Here is a 27084-nt window from a genome sequence, read left to right on the forward strand (position 1 = left end):
TTACATAATGTGATTCTAGGTTTTGTAGCATTATAGAGTTTCAATGTTTAAGTTCTTTTTAAAAGTGTCTGTTAGCCTGACGTCCTGAAGTTGTTAGACCTGTTCCTCCGAGATAGAAGCTCCACCCTTTTACAGCTCTGACCAGGAAGAGACTGATGTAGTATTGTTCCTTTGTGTCACAGTGACTCTCTTCCTTTCTGTACTGGATTTTAAAAAATAATCAGAAATTAGTGGAGAATGAAGTCAAACACTTTCAAGAAGGACTTTGGAGATATTTGTTTCTAAGCAGGCAGCAGATCTTTGTTTTAGTTTTATTTACCATTATGTGGAAAGTAAGGTTCTTATTGCTGGAGCTCAAACTGTCAAAATGGCTTCAGTAAATATTTCTGCAGAAGAACTTTCTTGTCCCGTGTGCTGTGAAATCTTCAAGAATCCTGTTATTTTATCATGCAGTCACAGTGTGTGTAGAGAGTGTCTTCAACAGTTCTGGAGAACCAAGAAAACTCAGGAGTGTCCTGTTTGCAGGAGTTCTTCAAGAGATGATCCTCCTATTAATCTTGTTTTAAAAAACCTGTGTGAGTTGTTCCTGAAGGAGAGATATGAGAGACATTCATCAGCATCTGAGGAGATCTGCAGTTTACACAGTGAGAAGCTCAAACTCTTCTGTCTGGAGGACAAACAACCTGCTTGTGTGGTGTGTTTTACTTCACAACAACATGAGAATCACAAATTCAGACCCATCAGTGAAGTGGTTTCTTCCTGCAAGGTAAGACAAGGGTTTCCTCATTTATATGTAAAGAACAGTAAGTATCCATAATCACAGATATCAGCACATTCATGCACTCAGTATTTCTCTCTGCCATTTTACTTACCTTAATATTGCATAAACTGTGTCCCATACTGATGTCTTCTGATTCTGTGTACATCTCATACTACATTGTTCAGGTCTTCAAACACAATATCACATTATAGCATTGAAATCTTCCTAGCACCCATGCTCACTGCTGGCAGGTGGCCCGTTGACAATAGAGAATTGTGTCCATTTAGGTATAGGGAATATATCAGTGAATTATTTGTGCAAAACTTCCTTCTGTCAGCAGGTGGCACTATGACTATAACGGAATATAAGTCTTTGGATGTGTTCATGTTTCCAAACTTGCAAAGTGTGTGGCACATTGTACTCTGCATGTTTAAAATAATGCACAACATGCCATCTCCAGTTGCCAGAAGGTGCATCTATGAATGCAATTAAAATTTGTAAAGATTTGAAATGATGTGAGGTGGTTCATTCTGCTGTGGCAACCCCTGATAAATTAGGGACTACGCCAAGGGAAAAATTAATAAATGAATGATAAAATGATTTTAAATTTGAGGCAGATTGAACATTTTATGCCTAAGTTACAACATGTCCTGTTTCTAAGTGAAACATTGCAACTTGTGAGGCCGCTCCGGACAAGTCCTTCAACGAAAACTCAAGATATTTGGATTTAAACATTGCCTAAGCCTTTAGATTACATTGCTTGTGTTTGGTGTGTATTTGATTAAATGTCTAGAAGTAGTTTGTTAAAATACAACACCTGCAAAATAACTGACTGCTTGGTTTCAGAACCTTTTTTGTGGGCATTGGGACATTACCAATTTTGGACAAGAATGTAAATCGTAGCACAATTAGTGTTTGTCTAAATTTTATAGGTGGTGCTATCGAGCCATTTTGCCACACCCAATTTTAAATAGTATTTAATGTAGTAAACTATGTACACATAAAAAAATGTAGAAGAAGTCTCAGTATTAAAATGGATAATTTGGTGTTTTGTATATTTTTTATCTGATCAATTCTAGGAGGAGCTCAATACAGCACTGGAGTCTTTACAATACAAACTTAAACACATGGAGCAAGTTAAAGAGGAGTTTGAGAAAACTCTTCAACACATTAAGGTGATGAAATGAAATCAGGAGTCATTTTCATTGCAGCTGCTGGAGACACAATTATGACTTGATATATTTAGTTTAATGAATTGCAGTTAAAAAAAATTTGTTAATGACAAGCATCAGTCAGCTTCAAGACCTGTTATTTTGAGTATATGAGTCTATTATGGACATTATGTATTGTTGACGTGTTGATTATTAAAAGTGATTGTTACTTTCTTTCAGTTTCAAGCTGAGCACACAGAGCATCAGATTAAACATGAGTTTGAGAAGCTTCATCAGTTTCTCCAAGATGAAGAAGAAGCTACAATCACTGCACTGAGGGAGGAAGAGGAGCAGAAGAAGCAGATGATGAACGAGAAGCTGGAGGAGATGAACACACACATCTCAGCTCTTTCACACACAATCAAACACACGGAGGAGATGCTGAAAGCCAATGACGTCTGCTTTCTAAAGGTCTGATTTCAGATCAGTGATTGATTGATTGATGATGGATTGAGCTTTTGATGATCAGTTGTGTGTTTGTTCTGCAGGAGTTTCCAGTCTCAATGGAAAGGTGAGTGATCTGCTGGTGTCTCTGCTCTCTCTGCTTCTGAAGCCAAAACCACTGCAGTTCTGACTCCTGAATGTTCTTCCAGAGTCCAGATCTCACAGCCGGATCCACAGACGCCTTCTGGAGCTTTGATTCATGTGTCTCGCTACTTGGGGAACCTGCCCTTCAGAGTCTGGAAGAAGATGCAGGACATCGTCCACTATAGTGAGTCTATACAACACCTCTACTTACACAAAAAAAGTGTTTCACTGTAGTACTTATTTGGGTTTGTGGTAAATACTGTTTTAATTTGTAGTTTGTAACGATCATATTATTCATCCATTTTCAACTGCTTATCTGGGCCAGGTCGCAGGGGCAGCAATCTTAGCAGGGAACCCAAGACTTCCCTCTCTCTAGACACTTTCTTTAACTCCTTCAGGGGGACCTCAAGGCGTCGTCAAACAACCTGAGAGACATAGACCCTACAAAGTATCCTGGGTCTACCTATAAGTCTCCTCCTGGTAGCACAAGCCCAGAGCACCTCCTCAGGCAGGCATCCAGGAGACATCTGAAACAGATGCCCAAGCCACCCCATCTGACTTCTCCCAATGTGGAGGAGCAGTGGCTCTACTCTGAGTTCCTCATGAGTGACAGACCTGTAAGGGTGTGCCTTGCCACTCTGTGAAGGAAGATCATTTTGATCCTTTGCATTCAAGATCTTGTAATTTTATTTTTGACTCAAAGCTCATGACAATAGACGAGAGTTCTTAGGCGAGTAGATTTTTGGCTCAGCTCATTCTTCACCACAAAAGACCAGTACATAGCATTTCTGCTGCCACTGTCCCATCTATCTGTCAATCTCATTTTCCATCCATCCCTTACTTGTGAACAAACCCCCAAGTTACTTGAACTCCTCCACCTGGTGCAAGGGCTCTCCTCCAACCTGAATGCAAGCCACCTTTTTCTGGTCAAGCTCCAGGGCCTCAGACTTGGAGGGGCAATTTTTTTTTGTCCCCACCACGTTACACTCAACAGCAAACAATACCAGCAATAGAGCTGGTCCAGTGTTCCACTGCCTAGACAAAAAAACACATTGTTCCTCTTAAATTCAAGGTTCTGTAGTTGGAACACACAGTAGTTGGACCACATCATTTGCTAAGTCCAGTGGCTTTCCACATTTAGAGTCTTGAGGTACTCAGGGCAGGTCTTCCATACCCACTGTCTTGCCATTGCAGATTTTACAGTCTATCTCAATGACTTCAGCTTTGGTGAGGGACGAGTCTCTGTAGGCATGTCAGTGGGATTAAAAAGATATTTAAAGTATCCCTTCCACCATCCGGCAACATCCCCAGTCAGGGTCAACAGCTCCCCACTTAAAGTATGACCAGTGTTGGTGAAAAATTCCCCTTCCTAAGGTATCACTTAGGTATCACTTTGAGACCAATCAATAGTCCTCTTACATGTCACCCAGAATTCTTATTAGGCCCAAGTTCTTGCTTTGCCTATTGGTACCCATGAGCTGCCTCGGGAGCACCTCAAGCAAACCAGGCCTTATAGGACTCCTTAGCATGATGCTGTGCTGTGATTCCGTTGTCCACCACTGGGTTCAAGGATTGCAGCAATAATAGGCACCAGAGGCCGCAGCCTCCAGCCTTCCCCAGGATCTGATCAGAGCTCTTCTGAAGATTAGTGTTGAAAATCTCTATGACATATGTTTAACCCAGATCTCACAAGCAAACCCTCAATTTGTTTGGGCCTGCCACATCTGTCCAGCCTCTGCCAGCAGATCCAACTCACCACCAGGTTGAAATCAGTTAACAGCTCTGCCCCTCTCTGAACCCAAGTGTACAAGACATATGATCAGAGATCAGATGAATCAACACAGTGTTGATTATCAACCTTTGGCCTATAGGGTGTCTTGGTGCTATGTGCGCTGAGGGACACCATTATGCTTAAACATCATTTTCTGTTATGAACAAATTGTAACTAGCACAGAAATCTAACAACAAAACACCATTTGGACTAGGATTAGGGATGTTCCTCCCAATCGTGCCTATCCAGGTATCACTTTCATTGCCCACAGGTTTGAGTGTCATAATTCATAATTATCTGTAACTGATCATTATATGAACATATAATTTGATTGTGTCTGTTGATTGTGTCTCTTCAGCTCCTGTGATTCTGGATCCAAACACTGCAAATCCACATCTCGTACTGTCTGATGATCTGACCAGTGTAAGGTTCACTGGAATAGATCAACCTGTTCCTGATAATCCAGAGAGATTTGACTATTATGAGTGTGTTCTGGGTTCAGAGGGTTTTACCTCAGGAAAACACTGCTGGGATGTGGAGGTCAAAGAGAGTCGATGCTGGAGTGTTGGAGTAACTACAGCATCAAACCAGAGGAGGGGATGGGTTTTCTTTAGCACTAGTGTCTGGGGTGTGCAGTATGGTTGTACTGTAAGGTCTGATTTTCATGTTAATCAGGATCTTGAGTATGTGAGAGTTGATCTGGACTGTGACAGAGGAACAGTGTCTTTCTCTGATCCTGTAACAAACACGCATCTACACACTTTCACAACCACCTTCACTGACTATGTCTTTCCTTTTTTGTATAGTTTGATGTCCTCTCTGAGGATCTTACCGTTCAGTAGTCGGTGAAAGTTACACCTGTAGGTCTGCGTCTTCTTTCATAAACAGATTAACAGACTGTATGGTTTATGACTGTGGTTTATTGTTTGTTATTTATCAGTTATTTATTAGTTTCTTATTTATGATATGTTTAAAAGTGACATTTTGATATTGTAGTCATTTTATTGTAGTTAATTCTAATGTTAGATAGACTGCCTTAGGCAACGTTTCTTGTCCTTTTTCCTTTGGTTTGGGAGTGACCTAATTAAATCAAAGTGAAGAATGCATATGATTGTTTCTGTATATTGTTTTGCAGCTAAGTGCAGTATATATAGAGCAAAAAAAATGCCCCAAATGTATTGCACCTAGCCCCCTCTTCAGATATTACAATTGTCCTGTTTAGTTACAGTTGCTTTTGCAAATGCTATTACTGTCAGCTGGCCACTAATATCAATTTTGCTTTTGTTTTTTTTTTTAAGATGTTCTATCACACTAAAAAATTTGCTTTTGGTGGGTTAAAAAAATGCACATAAAGCCAAAGTCTCTGAGTATGAGTTATAATCCACAGAAATGTCTTTTTAATCTATCATGGCAAAGTTTTACAAATAATTGTAACTACTTTCAAAACTCTTCACACAATCTCTCAATCATGTAAGCCTCCATAGTTGCTGTAGATTGGGTCTGTTCACTTTTTACACTTGCTTCAATGTTTGATGCCCCAAAGTACGCACGATTTCTCCCTAGTGGATAAGCTTATCACTTAAATTACTAAATAAATACACATGCACAGTTCTGGTGGTGCGCATATGCACATATTGTTATGTTAAAATTTGTGTCACAAACTCTGTATCATCATTCCTACATATGTAAAAACAATTAAGTATACTAACTTAATTGAAATGAATGGGAGAACGTTTGTAGATTTTTTTTGTAAATAAATCTATATACAGTGCTCAATGTAAACGAGTACACCCCATTTTGAAAAATATTATTTTTATCCATTTCTAAGTGAATATGGGTAATATATTTTGGTGCATTTGAATAAAACAGATTTATTTAATGGAAATATTTATTAAAGTAATATTTTAGACACCAAACATCTTTAAAAATCTTTAAAGTTAATAAATAGTATCATATAATTCATGAGAAATATTGGCAAAAAAATTACAAACTACAAACATTCAACAAAATTTTATAATTTTTTTTTTCTTTTACTTGAATTTTGCTTTTTTTTATTTTATTTTCAATATTTTTCTCTAACATATAAATTGCGAGCAACGAGGTGTAGTAGGTAGTGCTGTCGCCTCACAGCAAGAAGGTCGCTGATTCGAGCCTCGGCTGGGTCAGTTGGCGTTTCTGTGTGGAGTTTTCATGTTCTCCCTGCGTTCGCGTGGGTTTCCTCCGGGTGCTCCGGTTTCCCCCACAGTCCAAAGACATGCGGTACAGTTGAATTGGGTAGGCTAAATTGTCCATAGTGTATGAGTGTGAATGAGAGTTTATGGATGTTTCCCAGAGATGGGTTGCAGGTGGAAGGGCATCTGCTGCGTAAAACTTGTGCTGGATAAGTTGGTGGATCATTCCGCTGTGGCGACCCCGGATTAATAAAGGGACTAAGCTGAAAAGAAAATTAATAAACTGGGGTGTACTAATTTTGGACCGTTATCGTAAGCTATTTTATAGATTAGCTCCAGATTTGGCTTCAGTGCTGACGAATCTAATGTATATACGCAAATATTATATTGTAAAGCTTCCGTTTTAAAAAAATATATATCAAAATGAGAGATTTGTGAGGGGTGTACTCATATTTGCTGAACACTGTGAGTATATAAACATCTGCAAGAAATCTGAAAATGTTTATGAATCAAATCCTTTAACAGAAGTACTAATTGTAATGTGCACTAATGTGTGCTGATCTTGTTTAAAATATTTCAATATGTTTTATTAAATTAATATATAAAGTTAAGTTAGAAACCTATAGCCACATCCAGACAAAAATGAATGGATGTCTATGGCCCTCTGCTGGATATATCTGGTCATACCACTTTTTGTCTTTCAAAGTAGTAACTCCTTTTCTAAACAGCCAGCAGATGGCTGTATTCTGTGGCTGTGTTCCCTAACATGGGACACCAATATCAGTTTCAGAAATGTATTTAATTTAATCAATTACGTGATTTCTTGTTTCATGAAGATAAAAAAAACAGCTAAGTAAATATGAAAATAAATTAATATTAAGTAAAAAATAAGTAAATATGAAATACATAGTAGAAACTTAAAAATAATAAAAAATACTCTCATATTTAAAGTTATTATTTGTACACAATAAACCTGCTGCTTATATGTTCATGATTCTTCATATCCTCAATGTTGCTGTTTCATACAATTCACCGCAATTCATATTGCAGTGTATTTCATATTTTTCATTATTTTTTTTTGTAATGTGTCTATTTTCTAAATTATACAAATTTAAGTAAAAATTTTCAAATCATGTAATTTATTTAGAATACTATCAGCAAACACTAACATCGAGGTTTGTGTATTTTTAAGTATTAACTGACCTTTTTTACATTTCTACATTCATATTTTATCATTAATGAGTCCATCATTGTCGACACAGTAGGTAGTGCTGTCGCCTCACAGCAAGAAGGTCACTGGTTCGAGCCTCAGCTGGGTCAGTTGGCGTTTCTGTGTGGAGTTTGCATGTTCTCCCTGCATTCGTGTGGGTTTCCTCCGGGTGCTCCGGTTTCCCCCACAGTCCAAAGACATGTGGTACAGGTGAATTGGGAAGGCTAAATTGTCCGTAGTGTATGAGTGAGTGTGTATGGATGTTTCCCAGAGATGGGTTGCAGCTACAAGGGCATCCGCTGCTTAAAAAAACCATGTGCTGTATAAGCTGGCGGTTCATTCTGCAGTGGCGACCCCAGATTAATAAAGGGACTAAGCCGAAAAGAAAATGAATGAGACCATCATTCAAAATATATATAAAATATAAATTATTATTGTGTCTCATCACAATAATGCCTGACTATTCAATTATTCACCTTTAACACGTGTTATGTTTTATAGTGATCAGTTTAACGTCCTTAAGAATGAGTTAAAAATGTAACTAACCATTTAACAACACCGTCAATATTACATCTCAGACTAATAAATATTTCGTTACTTTCCTTTGGTGTTTCTTCTTTCCTCAGCTTCTTTGTCATAAATAACAACACATGGAGAATGTTTCTGCCCATATTGATGCATCCATAAAATCAGTGTTTAAGATCATTTCTGCCCCACCACATAGCATTTTACAGTTAAAATCAGTCTTGTTTTAAGAAGTGTCATAATAACCGGTCACTTATAAACTGGTACAAAATGACAGAATAAACATGTCTATTTATTCCTCAGAATACTGTATTCTGCATTCGTGTCGACAGCATTAAATTAAATAATACAAGAAAAACAAATTGCTTTCCCCCTCAATTCTGAATCTCCCGCCATGAGCGCGCGCAGCACTGACTCCGCCCTCTCAGGCTAGACTTCCCCCAGAGGGCGGGTCTTGGAGTTCTGTGTGACTTCTGATTAGTCGAGTTCCAGCGGCGCGCGTACTGCGCATGCTCAGTGACCCCACCGCCTCATCCTGTATTTACAGCTATTGAAAATGGCTGCCACAGATGCAGCCGAGATTTCACACAAACAAAAACTACTTTCACACTCGACTAAATGAAACGGAATCAACGCGAATGCAGAGAGGAAATAATATATGACCTAAAACGGAGTTCGTTTCATTTCGTGTCAGCGTTAAAGTATTGTTTGGGAGTGTGAGCGCTAATTTTAGCTCAAGCTAACAGTCAGGGGCGCGCGTGTCCGGGCTCGAGCAGAACCGGAGAGTCCAATGGCTGACCCGAGAAAAGTCCCGTTCGTCACCCTCGCCTCTTTCAGCACCACACCGGCGGCGCCCGAGACTAAAAAACGCCGACGGGAGGATGAGGAGAATGAACCGAGCCCTGGTGTCACCGGCGGGGGGGTGTTCGGTAATGTTACCGCGAAACCGGCAACGGATCCCGGCAAACCCAAACGCACCGTCCGCCTGAACCTGAGCCTGTCAGAGCCGAATGAGCAGAAATCTGCGGAGTTCAACTACGGCGAGCTGATCACCGCCAGCCTGCAGGTGAGACCCTGGAAACGGTTATGGTGGGTTTAAAACCGGATTCATGGTTATAAAACCCGATAGATTGGTCAGAAGCAACTTTTAGTATACAAGATGTAACTTAAGACACTTTTAGTGAAAGTTTGTTTTTAACTAAGTACTTTCTCGACAAATTGAGGTAAAGCTAGTTTTATATTCAAGCAATTCCAGCGTTATGGATGTGGCATTTGCTGTGAAAACGTGAATACAGAGAGAAAGCATGTTAACATTATACTGAAACATCTGTTTATATTTTCCAAAACAGCTAACCACAGAGTTATGAGATCAAAAAAATCAGTAAACTATCTATATATTTATAAATAAGGAAAATAAACATACGTTATGGATGTGACCAAAAAGTCTGCTAGTATATACAACATATTTTGTAGAAATTTGGTGAATTAAACTACTCAACCGCCAAAACAATGCTAATTAAAATAAAAAGAGTTGGCTCACTATAGAACAAAAATTATTTATTTTATTTAAATAATTTTTTTGCATTCATGAGGAAAAGCTTTGTTATAGGCCTCTTCGTTATGGATGTGAAATTGCCACTTGTGCTACTTTGGTAAATCAGATATAACTGTTGAAAACATTGACAGTTTTTGAGTATTGTTACAGTGCTGTAAAATAAAAGCCGACACAAAAAAAAAAACTAGAAAGGGTTTTGCTGTTTTAATGACATTTTTTTTCATGGCAAGGTTGACATTTGCATGGAATTGCTTATAACCAACTTTACCTCAATGGAAATAGCTATGGAATTGAAACCGAACTGATTTGTCAGAATAACTTTTAGTAAATAAGATGAGACACTTTTGGTAAAAGTTTGTTTTTAACTCTGTACTTTGTCGACAAACTGAGGTCAAATTGGTTTTATGGTGGAGCAATTCCAGCGTTATGACTTTTGTTGTAAAAACTCAAAACATAAATACACAGAGAAAGTTTATGTCACCATTATATTGAAACATCTGTTTATATTTATCAACACAACTAACCAGCGAGTTATGGGATCAGAAAATTTTAGATTTAATTAAAATGTTTGCATTTATGAGATAAAAGCTTGGTTATGGATGTGACTGATGTAAAATTGCCACTTGTCTGACTTTGGTAAATCAAATATAATTGTTAGAAAATATAAAAAAAATTGTCAAATATTGTTACAGTACAATACAAGAATAGACAAAAACCCTAGAAAGAGTTTCACTATTTTGGTGATTTATTTATTTTTTTAATGACAATGAGCAATTCCATGCAAATGTCAACCTGGCCATGAAAAAAATTAAGTTTTAACCAAAATATGGAAACCATTTCTTGTTTTTTTTTTTGTGCAGGCTTGTATTTTACAGCACTTTAGAAATGCTCAAAGATATTTGTCAATGTTTTCAAACAATTATATTTGATTTACCAAAGTCACGCAAGTGGCAATTTCACATCCGTCACATCCATAACCGAGAGATGTCACATCCATAACGACACTTTTTTTCCCCTCATATATGCAGAAATGTCAAATAGAGTCAATCACGTTTGTTCTATAGTGATCCATATTTTATCTGTTTGATTAGCATCGTTTCTTTTGGGTTGTGCAGTTTAATTCACAGAATTTCTACAAAGTGTGTTGTATACTGCAAACTCGCATACTTTTTTAGTCACGTCCATGTTGCATGTTTATTTTCCTCATTTAAAGTACAAAACATGTTTACAGATTGATATTTTTCTGATCCCATAACTCCGTTGTCAGTTGTTCTAGAAAATATAAGGAGATGTTTCAATATAATGTTAACATATACTTTCTATGTGTATTTATGTTTTGAGTTTTGGAATTGCTCATAATTAGGGCCAGATGAATTCTGCGGACGTTTTTGGTATTTCTGTGGAGAATTTTGGTAAACATCTGCGGATTTCTGTGTAATTATTTTGGGAGTATCATAACTAAAATCTTAATATGTGAAATAATAAATAAAATCTTTTTAACTTTTATTTAATGTTTAAAATGCAAATCCAACTAGATTCACTTTATTTGGTAAACAAAGCAAATCTCTTATATAATATCTCTACTTAAGACAGAAAATATTACTGTACAAACTGCATTGTACATAAATCAGATGAACATTTTCACATTAGTCAATAATATCACTGTAATTAATTAAAACACTGAATAACTATAGATTTACACACATTTACTCAAGTAAATAAACAGAATTAATGATGGATTAATGGATTAATAATGAAATCTGCGCACGTGTGAGCCTAATCATAACCAACTTCACCTCAGTGGAAACGGTTATGGGCTTAAAACCGGATTCAATTATCAGGAGCGAACGTTTAGCACATATACATGTATATTTCATATCTAAATATAAACAAACATTATTTTATTATATTATATATTTATTTTATATTTTTCTCAAATATATGCATGCATGCGTGTATTTATATATACGTAATAAATATACACAGTACACACAAAAACAAACAGTTTTTGTTACATCAGTTTAATAGTTAATGTTTCGAAGTAAAAACAATACCAGATATTTTCCACATGATTCACAGATGACTCCAAAATCTCATTAAGTGTCAATGCTAGTTAAATCTTGCAGTGTAGAGCAAGAATCATAATTATGGCAGTAATAAGCTTCGTATAAGGGTGTCACGATTCTCCAAATCCTCGATTCGATTACATTTTCGATTCTGAAGTCACGATTCGATTCGACTCTCGATTTTTAACAAAAAAAACTTTTTAAAGCACAAGCTATGCCATTTTAAGACGTATATGCAATATAATAACATCTGACCTTTGTTCACAATATACCACACACTACATTGTCAAATATAAAATGCTTATTAACATTTCTAGCACGGTTCTAGCACGTTAATTAAATGCTAAAAACCTGAGTTTTCTATCACTGAATAAGGTCGCATGTCCGCGGCTATAAATACTCCTATCGCGCTTGTAATTGCCTTTGCACATGTTGAGTTGCTTGGAAGTTTTATTCCAAATGAAGACGGGAGAGTAGTTTGTGTTACACTTGTCGGTTTAACAGATACATCTATGTTTTTGTGGTGCCTGCGGAGATGCCCAGCCATGTTAGTCGTGCTGCCGGTGGAATAATGTGGTATATGCACATTGCAGAGCTTGCAAACTGTGTTTTTTTCTGTCGACAACACGAACGTTGTCAACATAACTCACTGGAAATCCAAAATACTTCCACACCGGCGACTTCAGTGAAAGAGGAGGGGGTTCAATTTCTTTCGATGGGTCTCCTGCGTCTGCAGTTGCCATGCTGTCTCGTGGCTGTTGTAGCTGTTAGGTTGACGCGCATGCGTGAGTTTTTTTCCGCTTGGCAATTCAAGCTGCTGCTGACGTGACATAGGGGCGGGGCAGCATCGACGATTCCATTTTTTGATTCGATAATCGAGATTAAGCATGAATTTCGAAATCGTGACACCCTTAGCTTCGTAGTATGCATATAGAGTAAAATACTAACAAATTTAAAATTAACATGTTTGTTTTTTCAATTTATTAGCATTTGTCTATGAGCATGTGCTTTCCTAACTTGCAGCACATTTCTGTATTTGCATGTGTTGTGAGAATTTGTGTGCACGTGTTGTCAAGCTTCCAAATGTATTTATTTACTTTCTTAACCACTAGTTTTTTTACCCATTTGTCCGTGTTTTTTAAAATGTAAAAATATTAGTATGACAATACACTAATTTCTACATTTTATTTAATATAAATCAAAATAAGCATTTTGTTTAATTGTTCAATAAATAAGGAACATCGTTTCACCTTAATTTGACATTTTATTTTCATCAAAGTTGCCTAAAACCAAAGTTTAAACGCATTACTTGAATTTATTATGCTTTCTATGCATGTAAAAATCTCAAATTTGATGCAGACACCAAAGTGGACTGTCTCTTCTTTGACTTCCTTAAAGAAGTATCCAACACGTCAGTCTATAATAGTAACGGCAGATCCAGATTTAGCTGAACGATGAGTGGTGTAGTAGTTTTTAGCCTGTGACTATTATTATAGTTGTATACCAGAAAATATAATAGCATGGTTACTTTCAGAAAGTACCTGCACACTTAAACCCATCACTTAAAAGAAATGATGAAAGCATCATCTGAATGTGTTTAGTAGTTTTTGTGTAGTGTTAGTCTGAAATGTCTTTTATGACTGTTTGTTAATTGTAAACCTTTTGTCATTTATTCTGAGATCGCCTTGAAAATAGCCTTGATGCTGCCATGCTGCTGAAAGGTGAATAAAAACAAATGGTGTGAAATACAGTTTCAGATGGTTTAGAATAAGGAAAGTCTTTACGGTTGTTGCACATAGGTATGTTATATAGATGTTTGTATTGCATATTGATATAAAATAGGGCTGCGCTATATTAGAAAAATCGGTAACACTTTATTATAACTACACACTATAAATCATTTATTAAGCATTAGCAAATAGTGAATTCAACATTTGTTAAGCATTAATTCTACATTAATAAACGTTAGTAAGCAGTTTGTAACTGCAGCTACAAATGCTGTATTCTTGACTTATAAGCACCTATATAATGTGCTTAATAATTGTATTTTCATACTTAGTAATGATTTTTTTTTCATTACTAAATTAAGTATCGCATTATTCACAAACCAGTTGTATTTAAGAGTAGTTGAGGGTTTTTAGGATCATTCAGAATGAGTTAGTAAATGAATAATAAACTATTGAAATCAACATTTACATATCTTATTATTCAGGCATATACTAATAGTTAACTAATATGTTAATAAATGCTTTATTAACTCAACTTCATGCAATTTTGTGAGCTAGTCTAAAGTGAGGACTATTTATGCTTTATAAATCCCTTATAAATGACAATTAAAGGCTCAGTATAAAATGAACAATAATCTTTGCAATCTTATCTAAAAAATAAAATTACTGTAAAGTTTAAACATTGCCAAATAACAGAAGTGTCAAAATACAACATAAAACTGGATAAAACAACAATATAATAATTTAAAAATATAATAAGATGCAATGTTTAAACTCTACAGTTATTTTATTTTAGATAAGGTTGCAAAGATTTATTTTTCATTTGAAGTACAGTTTTATTTGTGTATCTTTAAATGAAAAGGAATGAATAATGTCAATTTTCCTGTTTAGAATTTAACTGAGCCTTTAAGAAAAATCTTAAATTGCTTTGATTTGTTTTTCTGCAATATATATTACAATTAGGCCTGTCAAAATAATCAATATATCAACTTATCATGCAATACATGGACGTGACCTCAATACATTTTTAATGACATGTTATAAATCGTTCAAGAAATGTTGTATTTTCAAGCTTTCTTTAAAACTACTGCTGGTTCAAAGGTGTTGTAATTAGCTCTAGATCTTAAAATTATTATGATTTAACTTATTGCAATCATTTCTTTGACAATATATCACACAACAAAAATCTATTTATCTTGACATGCCAAATATGAATACAATTCAGGGTTCAACGCTAATAATTTTTTTCTACTGGGTCAGTGGTTGAGATTTTTACTTGCCTTGCCAAAATTTTCACTGGCCTTACCAAAAAATTATTTAATTTAATAATTTAATAAGTTAATAGCTATTTTTTTAGCCACATATTTTAAATAATGTGTCAAAAACCCAACACAACTTCAGCATAACTTTTCTTTAAATACAACTGACAATTAAAAAATTACAATTGTGATGTAAGTAACCTTAAAGGACAAAAAGAAAAACATATATATATATATATATATATATATATATATATATATATATATATATATATATATATATATATATATATATATATATATATATATATATATATATTATCACCAAATATAAAACCGACAGGTAAGACTTTCTCTTAAATAGCCTCATTTCAGTTGTCAAGTTTTGTTAAAATCTAAATTTGATTATTCAATTAATCCAGAATTCTGCATTCTAGGCTAAAATTATTGAGTTGAGAGAAATAATAGATGAACCGAGACTGCAGTCAGATCATGATGCAGATCAAAGCTGATCTTTCTTTCGAGCTGTCAGTGCAGAAATTAATAAAACAATAGGCCTAATACAAAAAATTAAAATATGGAAAAATTATCTGATAGTAATTCCTGTCGATTTTTCTAACGGATAAACATTCATTTTCTTTTCGGCTTAGTCCCTTTATTAATCTGGGGTCGCCACAGTGGAATGAACCGCCAACTCATCCAGTATTTGTTTTATGCAGCGGATGCCCTTCCAGCTGCAACCCATCACTGGGAAACACATACACACTTATTCACGCACACATACACTACGGACAATTTAGCCTACCCAATTAACCTGTACCACATGTCTTTGGACTGTGGGGGAAACCGGAGCACCCGGAGGAAACCCACATGAACGCAGGGAAAACATGCAAACTCCACACAGAAATGGATAAACAGCTCTCTGTAATGTTTCAGCATGCTTTCACTTTCGTATTCGACAAGAACGCAAATTTGTCGGTAGGAATGATGACATACCGCCCTACTCATCATTCTCTCTTCATATAGCAGTATATATGCCAATTACATATTCAAAATACACTGTGATATAGCCTGATTCGTTGCATTGTTTCGCTTTCTCACTACAATCGATTTACGCTAGAGTTTGTTTCAATCGAGCCAAGACCACCTCATTCAGGCAATCTCGGAGCAATTGTTTCGGTGTGGATCTGAGGCCGATTGTGGGATTCACATATGCCAAACGAACCGCGCTAGCTGAGCAAACGAGATAAGTTCCGAAACAAACGTCTAGGTTTGAAAAGCACCTAAAATTTGCACGCAATTGACAAACAGTCGCCAATCGGGCCAATAACTGTCCTGTGTGCCTGTTCCGAGCGGCTCGTGCATGCTGGTCCTGGGCCATCAGGCAATCTTTATTGTCGAGCCCTGCAATTTCACCAGATGGCTTTATTAGGAAAGAGTTTATTATTATTTAGATTGATTGAGAGGACTCTTTAGGGAAGGAAATTATATATAAAATTTGATTTAAAAAAAGCATAGCTAAAAACATCCGAGCACAAATCAAAGTGAAATAAACAGTGCTTTGTTTTTATATACACTCAAATTATGGTTGCTGCTTGTTCAAACTAGTTATAATGAGTTGAAACAACACAATTCTTGATTTTTTTTATTTTTTTGGGCGGGGGGGGCGACTTAATAGTTTTATGTTCAATCCACTTAAATATTTAAAAACAGTTTGGTCAACTTAATTGATTTGTGTTGGGACAACATGATGGGAAGCATTTTTACAGTGTAGAGTATAACAGTATTCATTTATAGAAAGTGAATAGTGATGTAAAATAGGCATGTGCCGGTATCACATTTTCATGCTGCGATTAATTGATTGAGCTTTTATCACGGTATACGGTATTATCACGATATTGTAATTTTACTAGAGAAACAGGTAAAAAAACACAAAAAACTTCAGTTTCGTCAACTTAGTAAGTTTAATAACTTTTTAATTAACTAAAAGTACTTCAAACATTTAAATACAAATAAATATAAATAAAACAATACACAATATAAAAGTAAACTTGAGCAATTATATCAAAGTGAATGTGCAAAGGGAAACCGTCTTCGATCAGCAATCCCTCTGCATTTTTTTGGAACCCAAAATATTTCCAAACCTCTGACTTTTTTTTTGAAGAGGGATAAATTGTCGACAGCGTTCCTCTTTCCGCCATGCTTCTTCTTCATGTGAGGATTAGAGAGCGGTGGCATCGGCGGCGCGTGCTGTGTGCCACAGTGCTTCTACATGCGGGGATTGTTTACATCAGAGTGCGCATCAGTTCTGCGCAGCATATACGCAGTGTTTCTTCAAGCGGTTGATAGAAAATAAGCTGAAGGGGGATAAATTGTCGGCAGCGTTCCTCCTTCCGCCATGCTTCTTCTTCGTGTGAGGGTTATAGTGCGGTGGCGGCGGCGCGCACTGTGTGCACACAGTGCTTCTACATGCGGGGATTGTTTACATCAGAGTGTGCATCAGTTCTGCGCAGCATATACGCAGTGTTTCTTCAAGCGGTTGATGGAAAATAAGCTAAGGCGCGTTCTAAGAATATAAATTCGGATTTATTATTTTTCACGGTATTTTGAAGTGCCCGCGATAACAATATCGTGCATATTCATTACCGTGATTTATCGCATTACCGAATACCGGCACAAGCCTAATGTAAAATAACACTGCATAATCTACAATTAAAAATGATTAAAGGAAATTAGTCTTCATTAAAGTTTAAAACGACACACCTTATGCCTAAGTGCATTAATCCTTTATTATTTCTTAAATAATATATAGTGCAGCCCTAATAATAAAATATCGACGTTCTATTGCACACTGATGAGTAGCAGAAAACCCATAATGCAGAACTCATATCTGTTTGCATGTAAACAATTGGATTAGTTTTGTCTGACCTGTTTTATTTGCTCCTGAAGGTGAGGAAAGCTCCTCAGGGTCTCACTCCAGCTCTGGACCCCAGCGATCCGTTTGCAGACGAAGACAAAGAGCGGCAGGAAGTCGAGGCTCTCGCCAGGAAATTTGAGAGCAAATATGTATGTATCGTACATCGACACCTGTCATTGAGTGCGTTTACATGCATGTTTTTAAGCTGATCATGATTAAAGGTCCTGTGAAGTGCTTTGAAACGTGCATTTTTTAATTCAATGCTATCTAATTTAATGTAATCTCAATTCAAAAATGACAAAGTAGCAAAATAAAGTAACTCCTCTTTAAAATAAAAAAAGCAGCCAATAGTGTTTGCCAGTGAGAGTGGTTGAGCTCAAGCGCATCAAATGAGAGGCGTCTTGAAGGGGTCGGGGCATGTCAGATACTAGAGAGCATTTGTTTGGTCAAGATTTGATGAGAAACGAAAGTATGAGGTGACATGGAAAAAAAAAAAGTTGATGCCTTCAGGCGGAAGTGACAAACACAGGTTGCCAGATTGACACAAACAGTAGCGAGTATGCCTGACAATCTGTTATCTGATCATCTAATGTTTACATTTGCAATATTTGTATTATTTAGTAATTCGATACGCCACAGTGAGTTTTTATAACTCTGAATCTGCATCTCACTTCATTTCTACATTCTCAGGAGGTTGCATTTTCAGCCACATCCGCATACATTGAGCAGTCTACAAGACTAAAATGAAATGCGCTGTTTTTAACTAAGGCAAACCGGCAGTGGATTGTTGCTAGATTGGATATGTTTGCGGCCAGAAGTTAACGAGAATTATTTATATTATTTAGTAAATTTCCCATTTATTGTGTTTTATTAACGCCTACCCACACCCCAACCCTAAACCCCCCCCCATCACAGCACTGTAAGAATATTAATTATTGTTATACAGTGTCATCGCTACTATAATTGATGTACATATCGCACTTCCGGCCGGCCACGTATCCCATCTAGACTTTACCCCGGCAATGGGCTAGTTTAAAGATCAAAGACAGACATTCCGACACGGAATGCACATTCTCAAAGGAGAATAACTGACTTCAGCATTGTTTTTCTGTGTTTATATGCTTTAGAGGAGTCGAAAACATGCATGCAGCCCACTTAATAGGCCGATTAGTGTAATGCGATGTAAACACATGACCTGGGTTCATTTTATTGGCTGAAGGTTAAAATCAACTTGAACAAAATGCAATCGAAACAGGTCGTTTTCTTGCCCAATATTCTAATTTGGCTTTGCATGTAAACGCCTTTACCGGCATTCTAGCAGTGTATTCATGTACGCAAGTACACGTCCATCCAGCTTGAGTGGGCACTTCTAGACAAGGCTGGTGGTAGTATTTTGTCTAGTTTGACACGTTTTTAGGTAAAAGCATGAAATAATGTCATCAATTCACACAGTTGATACAGAATCATCATTGAAATAGTACTGTAAATATGTTCTGTAAAATACACAAGCACAGCTTCTGACAGATTTCACTCAGACATTTTTAATAGAGGTGTGAATCTACACTGGTCTTACGGTTCGGTTACATTTATCATGCCATCGATTCAGTTCAATTCGATATCTAGGTGCATCACAGTGCATTGACGATGCTTTCCATACACAGTTTTATGTTTTCTTCACAGCACAACAATTCTTGTATTAAAATGTATAAATGTATTTATATGCTAATTGTAATACAATTTTGTCCTTTAATACCAACAGTCAGATATATAAACTGTACCTTTAGACAACATAGACAGCATTTATAGCAAATAAACAAATATAAATATCCTGCTCGCTTTCTGAGCCTTGTCTAGCAAGTTCTTTCCTCTACTCCTTTGATTGGTCACACGCTCAACAGAAAGGGCTGCGATTGGCTCTTACGCGCTGGCACTCATCACATATGAGTGACTTTAATAAACGGCAGTGGCGATCACAGCTGATCCATGACAGATGCAGTGGAGAAAACCCTGCAGACACACACTCTAGTCTGTATGCAGAAGTATTGCCTTAAGCCAAAAGTAGAGGAAAAGTCACGCCAGCAGGTCAAATGGGCCACTGTGAAAGAGAGAGAGAGAGAGAGAAATGGAGTTCACTTTCATTCTCTCAATCGCCGTGAAATAGGGACCTCTGCTGTAAGTGTCAGTGAAAGACTGTCCAGAAAACACACACAGTGAAATTGTGCACAGCTTCTGAGTTTTTAAGTAGTTGGAGCGCTGTAGTACTTGCGATTGCCTCCCTCGCCATAGTAAGCTACGGCGACATAGCACATATGAGATAAATGGCGTCAGTACATAATAACCGGTTATGATTATTACTGAACCGAATTGACTGGGTCAGCATCACAGTGCACCGAAGAAACAACTATTAAACAAACAATTAACAATTATTTCGACACCTCAAATTTTTAAGCTAATAATGCAAATGTTTGGGCTGTGACATCAGCTGCTGGTGAGAAATCTTGTAAACCTTAGAAACTAAATGCGTTTTTTTTTGTTTTGTTTTTTGCATTGCCGGTTTACTAATTTGCATGTAAACCCATAAAAACTGTTAATGAAACAGTCCGATTTTTGATAGTTCATTTGTTTTGTGCAACGACACTCATTTGTATGTAAAACATGCGCATGTTTGTTTTTATTAACAGAGAAAATGATTAATCTTAACTATAACTTGTTAAATCCCACCACTCACAACTATGATTGTGTTTTTGTCTTATTTCTTTAAGCTCTAAAAGTAGTGTTGTTGGCTTTGGGCTTGAAGTTCCAGTTTTAAATGAAAAAAAAAAAAAAACAGATTATTTTTAATAAAATATATCAATGTCACTTTACCGGATCATTTGTGATTTCTGCTTTGAGCATCAACAAGATGAAACCGTCACTAATATTATATTTAATGTATAATTAATATATAACACAACATTCATATATATATAATTAATTAATTAGTTTCAGTTGCATGTATTTAAATTGCAAGAAAAAACATTTTGATTAAATATTTCCTTTAAATGTTTAAATATTGAATGTAATGTGTGTGTAATTTTAATTATATTTAAATTAAGCTTTTAATTGCATTTTGATGTTCAGGGAGGCGCTGTTAAGAAGAAGAGGAAAGACCGGATGCAGGATCTGATTGATATCGGTTATGGATATGATGAAACTGATCCGTTTATTGACAACTCTGAAGCGGTGAGTGTGTGTGTGTGTGAGAGAGAGAGGTCTATATTGATCCTCAATGAGAACATCATGAGCTGATTCTGTCCTGAAATACGCTCAAGTACTGTTTAATAACACATGATTACCACATGACTAGGAAAATGACACTGTAATAGATTTGCTGTTTGACCACATCCACATCTTTTCTTAAATGTCAGAAAATGTTGCATGAATTAAAGTAATTTTCTGATAAATCTGTGAATGTATAGAATCACTGCGCTTCATCCATGTTCATGACTTAATATCTGGCATAATTTGCATATTTCAAGTTGTATAATCAAAAACATCTCTTCAATTAATGTATAAATATTCCTATTTATTTATTTGAACCTTTATTTTACATTGAATCCTCTTGCGATGTGTAATGTCATCTTCAAGTGTGTCCTGGGTTGTATTATCTATGTTTATATTCAGTAGTCAATATTTGAAGTGTATCAAAAGCATTCATCAAAGTTGTCCTAAAACTATTTAACACTTATTCTTGTCTTAGGACAATTTTGAAAAACCTTTTTGATCCACTTCACATGTTGACTACTGTATTAGTGTATAAATATGAAAGTATTCGATTTTTGCACCATTAAAAGCTGATGTTGTGTGTGTGTGTCTCTCCACAGTATGATGAACTGGTTCCTGCGTCACTGACCACTAAACTGGGCGGTTTCTACATCAACACCGGCACACTGCAGTTCAGGGTGGCGTCTGAATCAGAGGGAGAAGATGCTGGAAAAGAGTCCAATCACATTAAGGTGATCATCATGCACCATCACTACTGTAGCAGATGATTCAGAGAGCTGGAGTTATGTTGCGTACGTTTATGTGTGCTAATTTCTTGTGGGGTTGCAAATTAAAGGGGTTCCTTTAACAAGATGTAAAATAAGTCTCTGATGTGTGATGTCTCTGATAAGTGATGCAAGTGTGAAGTTCATCTCAAAATAACCTGCAAATAATGTTTTATAACTCTGAAACTGATCCTTTTAGGCTTTGATCCTAATTGTGCTGTTTTGATGACTATCGCTTTAAATTCAAATGAGATGCTGTGATCAAAAATCAAATGAGATAAATTCAATATCGATGCATTTGCTCTTCAGTGTTTAGACTCTCAGCAGTGAATATTAAACCACACTGACCTGAACTGAACCTAAACTCTGAAAACTAAACTACACTGTTTCAATTCACTATAATCTTCTATGTGAAGCTGCTTGACACAATCTACATTGTAAAAGCACTATAGAAATAAAGGTGAGTTGAATTGAATTGTGCCCTTTTCAGAAGAGGGCGGAGCCACAAATGCCTATGTGTCAGCAAGCGGCAACCTCCCGCTCTCCCTCGGGAAGCCAATACGGAAGTAACTGAAACTGCAATTCATCAAAAATCCGCTAGTCCTGGCTCCATAATAGAGCAAGTTGCAATTGAGCCCACTGTTAGAATGGCCAACTTTACAGCAGAAAAAAAGGTGTTTACAGCCTGGTACAAAGAACGATTTTGGTTCATGTAGTTATTATTACCCTCCATGACAACTGTGAGGGGGGTGAATTTTTTTATAACTTATCCATTTCCTTTATTTTACGTTATATTAAGTTTGCATAATTAAGGGCGTGGCCACTTGAGTGACAGCTAGGTCTCGCTGGTCGCCGTCACTTCACCTCAGCTGAATCCGGCAGATTAGCCACTGATCTCGGCATATTCATCGTATTTTTGTGTTGTTTTATGTGGCTTTACACAGTCAGCTGCCTTTTGGACTTATTTCTTACAATTATCAGATGATATGGGATGCTGTGTGCATTTAATTGTGCTCACAAACCGTTCACGCGTGGCCTCCATTTCCCATGTGAGTAAAGTTATATACTTGTATACCATCTCTATAAATGTATTTGTTTTATTTAAGTTCATTTATCATTAATATTTTTCTTTAGACCCGTAAAGCACTCCAGAATCTGACAGATTGATTAGCTGTAGGCTCTAGAACAGTCATCTGAAGCGTTGTCATACAGTGTTATGCCTGGAGTTCATCAATAGTCGTGCATTTACTAACACAGACTATATCTGAAGTGTTTGGACGTATTTCGCGTTTTCCTCCTGTAGAAAAACGTCATAAGAACAATGTTTAGTGGCTCACTGTATTACTACAGTGTTTTTAAAAGTCTAAACACTTTATTGATATAGTGTACAGCCAAGCACATGTGGTCAGAACACAAACGAGTCGCAGGTAATAAAGTATTAAGCGTTTCTTCCAAAGTAAAGTCTGTCTGCCCGGTCTAAGCAAAGTGCCAGCAGGTGTCTGTAGTTCCGCCCACTCTCCGCCTCTTTGCCCTTGTTTGGTATCCCGCCGTGGGTGCGATGACGCGCGAACAAAATGGCGACGGTTGGCCGCGCCTACTTGTGGCTTCTTTTGCGCTCTTCAGAAACCTATGGGTGACGTCACGGATACTCCGTCCATATATTTTACAGTCTATGTGTGTCAGCTAGGGATGGGTATCGTTAAGGTTTTAACCGTATTACTATTATCGATACCACTTAATGTTTCGGTACGTTAACCGTTCTCTTATCGGTACTCTTTGTAGTGTCTTTTTCTGAAAAAAAAAACACTAATTGAACAGAATTAACAACTTTATTTTATTATTACGTTTTTAATGTAAAATAAAACGAAACCAATAACTGTAAAACAAATAAATATTTTTTTTTCCTGTAAAAGAATGCACAATAGGTTTTCCTCCATTCTTCTGGAGAAAAATCTACATGTTTGCCCTTTCTGACAAAAGTTGGGATCTTTTTGGTTTATTGTGCCCTCTGAGTTGCAAAATGCAGTTAAATAATCAGATAATGTTTATGATTTTTCATTAAAGCATTCACATAAATGAGTTAACTGTGTTTTGGGAGTTAACTGCGTTTTTAATACAGTTTTGGAGCATCTTGCAATGTAAAAATGAGCTGTTTTTTATCATTTCTTAATAACCATAGTTTATTATTAGGCTATTCATAGGCTATATTTGTAAATACAGCTGATGTAAAAACATTTTAATGTTTAAGATTAATTTAAGCTACTGCACAAAAGTACTGTTTTCATTGTTACTGAATGTGTGTGTTTATTCAACTATTAATATTAAACTAAATTTAGGTGATTGACTGCTGACATAATGATGTGGATAATGTAAAGTTATTGTTAATAGCTAGGCAGTCAAAACTTAGCATTGTTGCAACTTTGCAGTAAATGCAATTTTTAAAGATACTTTCACTTAGCCAGATTGCTTGTGTTTCCGCTTATACAAGAAAACAACTTGTTGCGTTTATTGCAACGTGCATTGTCACTGTCCACTCGGAAATACAACCCGTTTGGTTCGCTCCGCAAGCTTATGATCTGTGTGTGCGCGAGTCTGTGTTGCGAGCTATGTGTGTGCTTAGCACGAGCCTCAGCCGAGAACTGTGAAGGCTTTTATACTTGACGTGCTCGACAGAAACGAGCATTTTTCATGTGACATTGCCAACTGTGTAGACTAATATCAAATATCGCAAATTAGAAAAGGTGCGTCAGTTAAATTATGCTACTGTAAGTAATATTTATTCAGCAATAATTCTCCAGTACCAATAGCAGAACCATTAACGTCAGAGCTTATCGATACTTTGGTCTTTTATAATGTAGCACCAATACCGATAAAGTACAGAGTTTCGGTACCCATCCCTAGTGTCAGCATAGTGGCAGATTCAAAAACAAGACTAATGTTATCTCTGAAAAAACTGAAATCGCTGACATTATCTGTAGCAGGGAATACTAATAGTGGACGGCTGCTTCTCACTCAGGGCTGTTTAGGTTAATAGGGGAGAGATGGTCACTAATGGGCGGGGCTTTCCCCCTCTGATGATTTGTACAAAGAGAGATTGTCCTTCAAAGCGTTTCTGCAGACTGTTTATATATATATATGTTTTTATTTGCATCAATTAATTTGCATAATTTAAATTGATCAATCAAAACATGACTGAATTTGCATACTCTTATGTATGCATACTGTTATGACCGCCTCGTTCGAGTCGCAACATAAAAGAGCTCAGACAACAAAAGAATATATATGCAACTTATTTGTTATACATAAAACTAAATATACCACAAATCAAGAAACAAATGTCTAGGCAATAATTAAAGAAAATAACTAACTTTAACTACACGTATAAATAATATCAAACAAAACCATAAGGTTGCAGAAATAAAGAGATGGTCTTGACACGAGGATGGCCAAGTAAGCCGCACCGTTCTCCACAATCTAGCACACACTCGCATTTACATGCTTTGAACCAATTGGTGAGCAACCAGGCACCCAATCAGGATCTGCCACATCCAAACTGGAATCCTGGGGTCGTCACACATACATGCATGTGGATTTAATCATGGTAAATTGGTACTTGAGAAAGAAGACAGAACAATGTATAAATGATAGAATTGTGAAGTAAACTATTTTAAAAGGAGGTAAAAGCTGTCAAATTAAAAACCATAATAAAAAATACCAAAATAAACATTAAAAACATTAACCGTAAATATCTGCAAAGTGTTTAAAGCTGCAAAGGTTCGCTATTGAAAGTCGCATATGCAATTATCGCAAGCTGGCTTTTCTTTTTCTTTCTTTTTAACCAGACACCAGGATGTAAAGTTGTGTTTATGGTCCGTTTCTGTTAGGCTGCATTTACACTGCACTGTTCAAGTGACTCAATTCCGAATTAATTTTTTTTCCCCCCATGTGGCACAGATCGGATTTGGCCCAAGTACGTGTAAGCAGGAACAAATCACATGGATTCCAAATTACTCAAATCAGATTCAGGTCTTGTTCATATGTGGAAATTTATCCGATATAAATCGGATCTGTGCCCTCGTGTCTGCAGTGTAAGCAGGTAGATCGGATTTTTACCTGTCAATGAAAACTCGCGCGTCATTAAAAACCATAGCGAATGACGTCAACTCTGACGCTTTCATTCAGAATAGACTTCAGCAGAGCTCCAAACCTTAAATCTAATACACAAGGACTTAAACAGCTTTTATATTGTCATATAGCACAGGTATTTAAACATGTTAACAAGAGAGAAAGAGAGAGCGCAATGTTCGTCACTCAACCAATATAAACTAATATAAAACTAGCGCATACATCACGTGCATAAATCACGCCATGGACATTACATTAAGATGCCTACTGGTTTAAATAAGCCTTTATATCAAAAGAAGATGGCTAAATGAGAATCTTTCTGTCATAAACTATAGTAAAACAGCTTGTCAAAAGCTGCGAACAGATTACATACAGGAATATAGAAAAGAGCACTCTTTAATTATCAGCTGTCAGTCAACGCCCGCTCTCTTTTTTCTGGTCATTGCGCCTTTGCTGTGTGCTGTGTAAATGCAGACGATGGTCATCAAAAAAATCGCATACAGTGACAAAATCGGAATTGAACATCAAGATCTGCAGTGTAAATGCAGCCTTAGATGTACACTGAGGGATTTGATGTTGTGATTAACAGTGTTTGATGTTTTCTGCTTGGATTGACAGAAAGAGGGAGAGGAGCGGGTGATAAAGCGAAGGAAAAAGAAGCAGGACGGAGGACTCGAGGAGAAGAAACCCAGGAAATTCAAAGTTCCCAAACCGGGGTGAGTTCAGATGCTTTCACTATGGTAAATATGAGCTGTGAACGACAACTACAAGATATTGCACCCTTTGCTACTTTAATAACTAATATTTTCATTTTATATGTGTGATAAAGGAGAATGTCACTGGCCTGTGGCAGAACTGCTCATAGCAACTTCATAGCACATCTAACACACATACAGTTATGTCAGCCGATCACAGGGTGCACATACACACGCGTACACGCACACATTTTACATCAATATTCCCTGCATATCCCGCTACACTACATTTCACATAACATAAAAGCACACATTTACTTATCTGTCTGTCGATTTGTTTGTCGCATCAGTCTTCCAGGTTGCGCCTTGAAGGCTACGGGAGGCAAAAGAGGCCAAAAAGGTCATGTGCAGCATTTTTATGTGGTGCGCTACACATGCAGAGTAGTCAGCAAGCCAGGGGAAACTTTGTTTTATGTGAGGGGGTGAAAAGACTGTGGGGAAAATGGAATAATGGGTTTTTAAAGACTTGTGAAGAA

The 27084-nt window shown here is 36.6% G+C and overlaps 2 protein-coding genes across 2 annotated transcripts in view; both read left to right on the top strand.

Moving 5' to 3' along the window:
• Positions 1-5300, top strand: LOC130220647 (E3 ubiquitin-protein ligase TRIM35-like). The gene is made up of 6 exons (XM_056452867.1): positions 1-766; positions 1840-1935; positions 2152-2382; positions 2460-2482; positions 2565-2683; positions 4629-5300. The coding sequence occupies exons 1-6, from the start codon at positions 368-370 to the stop codon at positions 5117-5119; spliced, it is 1359 nt and encodes a 452-aa protein (XP_056308842.1). The 5' UTR covers positions 1-367; the 3' UTR covers positions 5120-5300.
• Positions 5301-8716: 3416 nt separating this feature from the next.
• Positions 8717-27084, top strand: part of ubn2b (ubinuclein 2b) — a 40304-nt gene continuing 21936 nt past the window's right edge. Inside the window, exons 1-5 of the mRNA XM_056452868.1 lie at positions 8717-9242; positions 17733-17849; positions 20821-20922; positions 21564-21695; positions 26472-26569. Of these exons, the coding sequence (XP_056308843.1) occupies positions 8967-9242; positions 17733-17849; positions 20821-20922; positions 21564-21695; positions 26472-26569 (725 nt within the window). The 5' untranslated portion in view covers positions 8717-8966. The remainder of the gene's footprint in view (positions 9243-17732; positions 17850-20820; positions 20923-21563; positions 21696-26471; positions 26570-27084) is intronic.

The sequence above is a fragment of the Danio aesculapii genome, chromosome 3, assembly GCF_903798145.1.
Source record: "Danio aesculapii chromosome 3, fDanAes4.1, whole genome shotgun sequence".
NCBI classification, from domain to species: Eukaryota; Metazoa; Chordata; class Actinopteri; order Cypriniformes; family Danionidae; genus Danio; species Danio aesculapii.

Excerpts from the sequence above, each read along its gene's own strand:
- LOC130220647 (XM_056452867.1), top strand. The coding sequence starts at position 368 with ATGGCTTCAGTAAATATTTCTGCAGAAGAACTTTCTTGTCCCGTGTGC. Across the intron at positions 1,936-2,151 it reads AAACTCTTCAACACATTAAG|TTTCAAGCTGAGCACACAGA; the intron begins GTGATGAAATGA and ends ACTTTCTTTCAG. Across the intron at positions 2,483-2,564 it reads TTTCCAGTCTCAATGGAAAG|AGTCCAGATCTCACAGCCGG; the intron begins GTGAGTGATCTG and ends ATGTTCTTCCAG.